The sequence below is a fragment of the Gossypium hirsutum genome, chromosome A07 (assembly GCF_007990345.1).
Source record: "Gossypium hirsutum isolate 1008001.06 chromosome A07, Gossypium_hirsutum_v2.1, whole genome shotgun sequence".
In the NCBI taxonomy this organism is placed as follows: Eukaryota; Viridiplantae; Streptophyta; class Magnoliopsida; order Malvales; family Malvaceae; genus Gossypium; species Gossypium hirsutum.
This window is the reverse complement of record NC_053430.1, coordinates 4,250,568-4,262,065: the sequence shown is the minus strand read 5'-3', so window position 1 is coordinate 4,262,065 and position 11,498 is coordinate 4,250,568. Positions and strand designations below refer to the sequence as shown.

The following is an 11,498-nucleotide window of genomic DNA, read 5'->3' as shown; positions in this document are numbered from 1 at the left end:
TCAGTAAGCATTACTTAGACGTCTAATTTCTGTAGATTAATGCATGTGCTAGTTAGCATGTATATCTGATCTATTCTGTATACGGGTATATATATGTTAATTTATTTATTAGCATGCCATGTTTGTATGCTGCATTGTATTGTGGTGGGTTTGATGAAGTGAAGAAAGTATCTAAAAGGCTTCATAAGCCTGTTGTCTGGCAGCTAAGCTGCATATTTATGACGTGTGCTGCATTGCGATACCTTATGGTGTGTAGGGTTGGATGGGTCGATATTATCCCTATATTTGGTGTGCAAGGATGGGTGGGTCGATTTTATCCCCACATGGTGTGTTGGGTTGGACGGAGTTGGTGTGCAGGGTTGTTGGGCATTTTTTTATATATCTGATTTGTTACATGCTATATCTGACTTCGTGGGCTAAGGCCTAGCTTTATATATGCATCTGATTCCATTTCTGAGTGGGCTAAAGCTCACACCGATTCTATAAAGGGCTGAGGCCCGAAGTATGATTATTTTCTGATATCTGTCTGTATGCATGTTGAATTGTAGGGATGTACACACTAAGTTACGAAACTCACTCTTTTCTATTTTATCTATCTAGGTAATCCCCAACAGTAGTTGGATTGGTGCAGCGGAGGACTCGATGGTGACCCCAGCTTTCCACTTATGGGTTCTATAGTTTAAACATTTTATTTCGTTCATTCTTAATTATTTTGGGAATTTTGGATGTAATCTTGGACTTGGACTTTTGGTTTTGATTTGGGTTTTGAACTGTGAATTCAGATTTTAGAACTGCAACGCTAGAGAATGGTTTTCTAGAAATAACTAAGGTTTTTCGTAAATTAAATTGGTTTTGAAAGCTTTTGCGATTTGAAATATGACTCTAGACTAAATTAAAGATAATAACTGGAACGGTTTTCACGTAACGAAAAGGGCTTTCCAAAAACACTCTCATGTGACATCGCTAGACTCGGCCATAACGTTTAGGCCGGGCTGGGTGTTACACATATAACATAATATTCATCATCGACATGTATTATAAAACATTTATTCATACTTTTATAAGTTCTGATTCATCATAATCAACTTTTTACTCATATACTTAAGCACCGTTTTTAGCATTATCGAAATTAGCTCGATTGGAAAGCATGACATTTTATAAGTAAAACAAATCTCATCAGAGTCGGGAGATATCACGCTATCACAAGTTATATAATGACATGTATTTCTAGACTTCATATATACTACGTTCGGTCTGAGAATCGACTAAACTTTAGCTCTGATACCAATAAATGTAACACCCTATACCCGTACCTGAGACCGGGAAATGATACGAGGCATTACCAAAATTTTCAGAATAATTTCAATTAATTTATATCATTTAGTATTCATTTTCATGTTTCATGCAATATCCTTTTCATATTATAATTCTCGTATCATATCAAATATAAAATCTGTTTGAATATTGGGTTCCGGATGGATATAGGTGATTTCCCAAATGAAAGAGTTTCTGCATGTGTTGCAGAAATAGATAACCCAGACGATAAATCTGACAAAAGCTTTCTCGAGAATATAATTTGGATAGGATTCGTTCCTGATTCACTATAATACCTCAAAGTAGATAGGATTTGTTCCTGATTCATTATGGTAATTTAAAGTGAATAGGATTTATTCCTGATTCACTACAGTAACTTAAGGTGGATAGGATTTAACCTGAAAAGGTAATCCTGATTCGCTACGGTTACACAATATATGATTCCTTATGATAACTTAAGGTGGGTAGGATTTGACCTGAAAAGGTAATCCTAATTCACTACAATTACATGAGAGATGACTCGAGATAACGCTTGATGATTAAACGTCCTAAGGGTTATTTCTGAATATGAATTGATGGAATATGGAAATGTACGCTGTTGAAAAATCCATCGGAACTCTAATGATTCAATGGATAAAATATTTGATATGATACGAGAATTATAATATTAAAAGGATGTTACATGAAACATGAAAATGAATATTAAATGATATAAATTAATTGAAATTATTCTAAAAATTTTGGTAATGCCTAGTATCTTATCCCGGTCTCGGGTACGGGTATAGGGTGTTACATTCCTACCTTCCAAACACCAAATTATATTTCAATTTCAAAGAACATTCATGTTTTCTCCATCAATTTCTTTAAATCTCTTCAAACATTTTTTTTACCGAATTAGATATACAACTCGTCAATTTCCTTAAATTAAGGCAAGGTTCTGATTTCTAATGATCAAACTAAGCTTTTTGTTTTATAATTCGAGATTTAATCGATTATGTTGAGAATTACATAGATCTAAAACATTTAAACCGAAAATTGGCTTAAAAATGGTGAAACTCGAATTATTAAGTTAACTTGTTGTTTTAAATTGATTTCTATATCATTTTGAGCTAATTAGAAGGTTTATAAACTCAATTTTATAGATCGTTAAAGAATTTTAAGGAATTGAGAGTTTTCCCTCTTTGAATGTTCATGTAAGTTCAATTTTTCGGAAAAGTCAAATCCGAGAAACTAGTGGATTTTGATAGTTTATATCTATAATAATATGATACTTAATGATATTTAGGATATTTAGAAACATGGTTGAGGATTACAAAACGAAAATTGAGTGATAAAATCTTTTATTTCGGTAAAACGAGTTAGAATTCGGTATTAAGAAAGGAGATTTTAGATTAGTGATTTTGTTTTTATTTGAATGTAATGAAGGTTGTAAATGATGAGATTGCAATGTGTTTAATATGTATGCAAAGTGTCGAATCAATTGGGAGCCTTTACGAGGAAGGCAAAAGGAAAAAAAAAGCTTGTTTAAGCTTCGATGTTTGCTTGGAAACGACCAGGTAAGTGATCTGGTGTGCTGCTTTTATGCACAATTCAAAAAGTTAAATGGAAGCTTAGGTTAGTTTGATCACTTACCCTAAGTTCCAAGTGTAAGTGATTATACTCAAGCTTGTGATATTTTGCAATAAATGCTTTATGTTGTGATTGATGTATGTGATGAGTGTTGGGAAATGTGCCCATATTGTAATAAACGTATAACTGTTTTCTATGTATTTGAATGATAAATAAATAAAGTTCATTTCACAATACTTCATTATTATTCATTTCACAATACTTCATTATTATGTCTTTTGTGTTTCTGTCTTTTATACTTTGTATGCATAGCGAAATTATGACAAATAAATATTAGCCCATTGTTTGTCTAAGTTTAAATTGATGATAAGTGGCACTGTAAGAAGGTTAAATTGTGAGAAAGACAACTTACTTTAGTAGATAATCTAAACGAGTCTGTAATCTCGTAAAAAATCAAAGTAAGCATTTAATTCAAATATTTAGAAATATTATTATGTAGTTTACAATTCTAATTGGAGAGATGATTCGTCTTGGTTATTAGAGCAGTTCACTCCATGGGTAGAGACATAGATGTATTTATTGGAAAAATAATACATCGGACTGAACCCAATTTGAATTAATTCTGAATCCGTTTGTGAATTAATTCTCTTGTGAAGTTCATGTTGTGATTTACCTAAATCATGAGTTAGTCATTGACCGTGCGTATGTAATTCATGTGCTTCTGTATAAGTGGAGGCTTATGCTTTAAAGATGATTGAACCCATAGTCGGTATGTTGGGTACATGACTTGTGTATGGCTTGACTTTACTGGAAACAATGGAATTCATCACTCAATTCAAAAGTATGCAATAAGTAGTTTTTAATCATAGTACTTGTGAACTGACTCCATGATTAAGTAAATTGTGAGCTATCGGAATGATGTTTTTGGATATAATTGCAATTACTCGAGCCCAATTATATATTTCTAATTGGTCCCTCTACTAGATCAACAAAAATTCGATCGGATTACATTTGAATTAGAAGAAAATTCTACGATTTTGGAAATAATTTAATTAAGTCGATTTATTCGATATGGAATTAAATTAGGCGATTGTGAGAATTGTTCAACTAGAAAATTTGTTTAAGGAATTTTCTTTAAAAAAATAATTTGGAAAATCTAAGTGATTTTTAGGAAAATTAATTTTGATCAAGTAAAATTAAATTAATCAAATTAATTAAAATAAATATGATATTTTTGGAAAATAATTTTCAAGTCAAATAATTAGCCCAATGGGTAATTAAATCTGAAAATTAGGCCCAATAACCCAAAATCGAGACTCAAAAATAGGTCAAACTGGGTCTACTATGTGAAACCGGGCCAACAGCCCAACCAATGGCAGGACCAGACTGATTGAGCCATCACGAGGACCTTTTTATGTGTTTTGGTAGTTCAAGTAGCTCAATTGATTGCAAAAAATAAGTAGAGGCTTAATTGCTATATTTGAAAAACTTTAAGGCTTAATTGTTGAAGTACCCATTGAATGAAAAAATAAAATAGGAGTTTAATTGCTTTTTTATTCTTTTTGAAAAAAATTTAAAGTTAATGCATTTTAAAAGTTTAACTATCTAATCTAATTGAGTAAAAATAATAATTTAATTATTTTTTTGAAAAAATTTAAGTGTTATTGACCTCCTTAAATAAAAAAAAATATATAATTTGAAGCATTAAATGCCTTTATTCATAAAAAATAATAATGAATAAATAGGAATTAATATTACAAAAGTAATTAATGATCTTTCAAGAATCTCATCATCAAGGTCCTCTTAAATACAATCTCTTTCTTTGATTATCTCGATAGAAAATCTTCTCTTGTATATAAAAAGCTTCTTTTCTTTTCCTTTTTTCCAAAAATCTTAATGGTACTATTTTGCTCTTATTTGAAATGTATAGATTAATTTACTTGTTTTTTTATTAGAGACCAAAATACAACTTAGGGTATAGTATAGACTTTGCTACAATAATTTTACCTACTATAATTATTCTTATTTTTTAAAAAATATAATCAAAATTTTAAATTTAATAGGGATAAATTTCAAAATTATACATAAACTTTAAGTTAATGTGTAATTTGATATATGAACTTTAATTTGGTGCAATTATACACGTGAAACTTTTATTGTGATATTTTTATATTTTTGTACAATTATACACATGAAACTTTTATTGTGGTTCAAATACATATATAAAACTTAAATTTTGATAAATTATATACATTGAAAGAAATAAATACATCAGTTTATTTTTATATTAAATAAACATAATTATTTTTATAAAATATATATACATGAAATGATGCTATATCCATAATTTTGTTAATAATTGTGATCAAAATTCCATATATACAAATGCACAAAATCAAAGTTTATATATAAAATTACATGTTGAACTAAAATTTATAATTTTGAGATTTATCCTTTTATAACTTTAGTATATTAATATAACAAAATATTTAATTTCAACGATTTTAGAGTAGCAGGCAAAGTCTTTTTGTTCCTTTCAAATGGAAAAATTATCTTTTAATCTCTTATAAATGATAGAATTAAAAGTTAATATATAGTAAAATTATTTTTTGATCACTCAAAAAATAAAAATTTTTTATTTAATCCCTTCAAAAATTATGAAATTATAAATTAATACAAAATAAAATTAAACCTTTTTTTTCTCTTCCCCTAATTAATTCAGTCATCAGTATCATATATCAGTGTACTCTTTCATCCATCTTTCACTATTTGGTGGATTATTATTGTCATATTATTAGGAAGTATCCAATTATTCATTCTTAGTCAAAGATTACTAACATAGCAACCATTCGATATATTGAAAATTTATTTTTCCATAAGACTTTTACAATTCAATATGTGGGTGCATATAATTAAATAAATATAAAATAATTGTTTCTCTTCTATAAAAATTCCCGAGTCAATCACATTCTCTCCAATTTTATGCCTTTTAATTTGTTAAAGATAAGATAATGGAATAAAAAATCTATACTTTTCTCCATCCAAAATTTTCGATCATAGAAAGAATTCAAGTATTACTTAATTATAAAACACTTATTTCCTCTATTCCATCATCTTGATTTCGATTATGGATGGGTTTAAATATATAGTGTGTTTATCTGTGATTAGTGTAAAAATAACGGTGGTAGTAAAATTAGATATTATAACGACACTGTAACATAAGACAAAAAGTAAACTAAACACACTGCACCACCCGCTACAACTCATCCGAACTTTCCCTATAATAAACCACTTCTTTATTGTTAATGGTTTCATCATCGAAATCTCTTATGTTTTTATAATTTTTTTCTTTTAAGATATTCATTTTTTTTTTGAAATGGTTGGAGGACATTCATTTTTTAAAGTAACAAAACCATAAATATGTGAATTGCTACATGCTTTCAATTATTTCATTCTTTCTCTTATTTTCTGTATGTTTATTAAGGATAGATGTTGAATATGAATTTTAAAATTGTTCTATGCTCAGGGCAAGATTTAAACCCTCGACCATTAGTTAAGGTAGGAGAGACCATCGTCATCTCACTTAGCTCCCATGATTCTCTCTCTTATTTTTATCCTTATAGGGAAACATGTAATTTTTTTATCCCAATGCTTAAGATAATAAAAAAAAATTTCAATCCAAATTTTACATTTCAAATTATCTAAAATTTTGAATCATTTTAACTAAACTTTTGAAATTATTAGTTAATAAATTACATTTATAAATAATTAATTAAATTAGTTATATAGTAATTAAGGTCCAAACAATAATTATCATTTATAAACATTGAATTTGTGTTTCAACTTTCAATGCATTATGGTGATAAACCATTATATTCTTCCCTTGTTCACCATACAACTTTAAACTGAAATCTCATATTAAACCATTGAGATTATTAGAAAAAAAATAGGAAAAAGAAGAAACAAGGAAATAATAAAAACAAAATTAGTAAAATATGATGGCTCTGAAACGTGTACAACTTTTCTAAAATACAAAAAAGTCTCAACATTTTGGATAGATTAATGAAAATAATTAATAAAAAGATCGTTTATATATCCAATAATTGTATTATTTCATGAAATACCATTTCATAAGCTTGGGTATTGTTTCAAAAAATAATTCTATTTAAAAATTATGTATTTATAAAATAACTTTACATAACTAGAACTAAAACTTAAAAAAATCAGCTTTCAATTAAAACTACAACATATAAGAGTGAGCAATATCTGATTCGATTCTAAAAACTCGATAAAAAATTTAAATTTTGAATTAAATAGTTCAAGTTATTTGAGTTAATCGAGTTATTCAGATCAGTTCGAATAAAAAATCAAATTTTTTAGTTTAACTTGAATATAAACTACACAATTCAAGTTATTTAAAAATCCGAATAAGAAAAGACAAAATTATGTCGTTTTGATAAATGTTTATTTTTTCTGAAATTAAAAAGTAAAACCATTATATTGTTTATATAGGTAAACACAACATTAGGTATATATAATATGATTCGTCAACTCAACTCGATTTGACTCGGTTCGACTCGAAAAAAATTTAAATTGAATTCAATTGTTAAAATAAAATTTATCAACTCAACTAACTCAAAATCATTTTTTAACTTGATTAAACTCGATTTAATTGAATACTCAGCCTAACTAGGCATGAACTTGGGATTAAGAAAAGAAGAACAGTAGTAGTATGGAGTACTTAGTGCGGGGAAGCCTTGTTTTTTGTCTTATCATTTGATTACTTTATCCACTACTCAAAATTTGCCTGCTATTTCACAATCCCAATATTCTGCAGGCTATTCTCCATCTCTGACATCCAGAAAAAAACACAAAGCTGCCAATCACCTGTTATCAATAACTGCGTTCAACTATTCCAGATCCCTCTTCTATCCATGCATTCATCGCTAACACTGCTGCAGGCAGCTTTTGCCTTTTGGAATCAATATACAAAAACACGATCCACACCTCAAAATAGGGTATTCCTACTGTTTATATATATGCCCCAGATTGAATCACCATCATTGGTCGGGCCCTCTTAAGATGATAAAAAAGGGCATCTTATCTATTATCCACAGGTAGCAGAGCGTGCTCCAGGCTGATATAACCTTCACCAAGTGGGCATTTTGTTTTTTGATATGAAAGTATCTCTCTTGGCATGGTTTTATAAAACCTTGGATTGGGATGCTTAAACTATCTCAATATCATATTTCATACCTGAATTTGATTATTCACTAATATCAAATTTGTGTCTTTCCATCTCAAACCTTTGTATATATAAAAAAGCAACTGAAGAAAGCACTGGAATGCCCAGAGAGCTTGTTAGCTGAGTACTTCAGTATAAATGGATGATTGTGGTCACTCTCTCCATCGGCAATTTTAGCTTAGTGCGTTTTAAGTGTACCCAAAGAGCCCCCTCTGCCACACTTGCATATCCATTAACACAATTTCTTTTTTTAATTCTTAGTGTAAAAATAAATCATTAAAAAGATTTATTGGTAACCATTGATTTTTTATTTGATTAGTTGAATCGAATCAATCGTTGATCCAACATGTTTATTATTAAAAAATATATATATATCTTTAAATAACAAGTAGAAATTTTATTACACGCGTATGTTTATGGAAACTAAATACTTAAAACATAGAGGTGTGTTTAAAAATAATATGTAATAAATAATGAAACCAATAGTTTGAAACTAATTAATAATAACACGTGAAATATGTACGATATTAAAACGAAAAATATATATTCAATTGTGAGTAAAACAAAATTTAAACATGTAAATACATTAAATTAAGAATACTAAATGCATTATAATTGTTTATCCTAGTGTTGTCATCAATTTTTAGTTGGTGCCGAATTAAGTTATAAAACCAACTCAATCAATAATATTATTAATATATAAATAGTTGATGTAGATAATATCATGTGCATAATCAAAATAAATGTATAAAAAAATTAAAATAAAAGTTTGGTTGAATAGTAAATTTAAGGTTTTATTAATATAATTTGTGCAGATTCAAATCAAGATAGTCAATATCATACCAATAGATGTTCCGTTTTTATCTTAGTAATAGTACAGACCAATATATACCAACATGTTTCGATGTACTGTTTTAAATTTATCGATGTTTTAAAATATTTTGAAATATATATTTATAGTCTCAATTTTAGTTTCCTGATAAATTATATATGCATTAAATTTTTTTTATATATACACATTTTGATTTATTAGTTTCTTAATAAATTATATATTATTTTAACAAAAGTTAAATTATCATAGGTTATTTATTTATGTAAATATATCTCAATTACATCCATATAAATATATTTATATGTAAATATAAATTTTAAAAATTATCAAATAGGTTCAATAATTTAATTTAATAGCTTTTAATTTTAAATATAATAAAAAATAAATTTCTTTTAGAAAAAAACTTTTTAAGTTAGTTTAAAATATCAAAATTTTGCATCTACCAATACGAGTTGGTACGAACTGGTACAAGTCGATATTGATTGAAATAGGCCGAAACACATCAAAATTTTGATCATAATGGAACAATAGACTAGTTGGCACCAATTTAAGACCAAAATGGTATATACCGGCTGGTACGATACCGACTTCCATGATTCAAATCCTACCATATATATGTTTTTTATTTTTATTTTAAATTTAAATTTAAAAGACTAAAGTACCATCAAACATATACCTCATTTTAAATTTGAAAAGATATTTTAATAACTTTTCTAATTAAATTGGTGCCCTGTTGACTTAATCAAGAGTTTAATAATAATATAAATAATATATATATTTTTTTGGATTTGAGTTAAGTTTGGGCCGATTGATTAGTGGGTTTAAGGTTGGACTTTTATTTAGGTCGATATTTTCCACTTAAAACAACACGAGAAATGGGTCAAGTACTGCTAGCCATCTATGCGCGACCAGAACGCACCGTGGTCACTCCCCCAGCCAACAGCTGAGTGCACCCCGCCATCGTTATTAACTTAGGTTTAAATTGAATCCGTGGTTACCAAGTAACGAAAATATGGTAAAGAGGGACAAGTCGGTGACTCTGATCAAAAGGCAGAATCGCAGAAGTTGCATTTTTTTATTTTTAGAACTTTCCCTGCATATAAAATAACAGCCCTCACCTTCTGTTTTTGGCATATTATTTTATTTCACTACCCAAAGCAATCCCACTACCTTCTCTATTAGCAGCGTTAAAGCAATAAAAACAGGAACCAAATCGTCGTTGTCGCCACCAGCACCAGCAATGGCGCAACCACACTCTCCATGGTGGCACTCTCCCGTGCCGTATCTCTTTGGAGGGCTAGCAGCGATTCTCGGTCTCATCGCTTTTGCTCTGTTGATCTTAGGTTGCTCCTACTTCCGACTTTGTGGTCGTTTGGACACCACCACAGGTGAAGGAGCTGATGTTGAAAGTGGCCAAAAAGACGGTGATTCCAGCAAGCAGGTGAAGGTTTATGAGGAGAAAATTTTGGTGATAATGGCCGGTGAGGAGAGACCTACGTTCTTGGCCACCCCTATTTCCATTAAACCTTCCTGTTTTGATGATAAAAATGGTAAGCTTGAGGACAATGAAGGATCTGAGAAAGCTAAAAATGGTGAGAAAGTGAGAGAAGAAATGGGTAACGAACGCCATTAGAGGCAACAAACCCAATATCAAAATTTTACTGTTCTTTTCTTTGTTTTCTGGGTTTTGCCTTCTTGTCGTTCCTTTTTGGTAATCGGAAAATGTAAATTTTTTTTGCTGAGAATGTTCATTAGATGTGAAAGAGTTTCCTTCACAAATCCCTATTGATTTCATTACAACCAAATTCCATATACGAAACAGGTTATAGTTTCTTGTATTGTAAAATTTTCAATCTTGGTGAAAAGATCAACCTTTTGTTTTATGATTTATATAAATTCACACTGAAAGTCAAACCACATATTCCTCGAAAGGTTTGAAACTTTAGAATGGAAGCCCACAGTTTTTCTATGTCTCGTGCAGATCAGGGGACATGTGCTCATCTTTAATTGGTATCAAATCTTAAGCAGCTGAGCTGTCTGATTTACGCGGCGACTCGACGCCAGCATTTCTGCATTTGTAACTTAAATTAAACTTCTAGTCGGTTTCTTTTTGTCTGTTTTAACTTGTGCTTATAAATATTACTTCAATTTTATTTCTTTAGATATTATCAAATATATATTTTTTAAGGGTAAATTGCACTAGTAGTCACTCAATTATTAGTAAATCTTTTTTATCACCTAACTATGAAAAATTATAAAATGATCATCTAATTATATAATTTTGTTTTGTTTTTGTCACCACTCAGCTAATAGTGGCGGGTTTTAAAATTGACATAATAATAACTGTAACTCTCAACGTTTATAAATTATGTCAACTTAGTATTGATTAAAAATAAAGTTAACCCTCAACATTTATATATTGTGTAATTTTTTTTTTAGTTTTGCTTATTCTTTTTTGTGGCATTGAGGGTTAATTTAAAAGAATGAGAAAAAATAAAAATTTATTATCTTGAATTTTTTGGTGTTTTTATTTTTATT

At 29.0% G+C, this 11,498-nt stretch overlaps 1 protein-coding gene across 1 annotated transcript; it reads left to right on the top strand.

Annotated features, from left to right (window-relative positions):
- The first annotated feature begins 9,952 nt into the window (after positions 1 to 9,952).
- LOC107939419 (protein GLUTAMINE DUMPER 1) lies at positions 9,953 to 10,843 on the top strand. The gene has a single exon (XM_016872750.2). The coding sequence runs from the start codon at positions 10,201 to 10,203 to the stop codon at positions 10,591 to 10,593; it is 393 nt and encodes a 130-aa protein (XP_016728239.1). The 5' UTR covers positions 9,953 to 10,200; the 3' UTR covers positions 10,594 to 10,843.
- The last annotated feature ends 655 nt before the right edge of the window (positions 10,844 to 11,498 follow it).

What these genes read in the sequence shown, in the direction of transcription:
- LOC107939419 (XM_016872750.2), top strand. Translation starts at nt 10,201, where the DNA reads ATGGCGCAACCACACTCTCCATGGTGGCACTCTCCCGTGCCGTATCTC.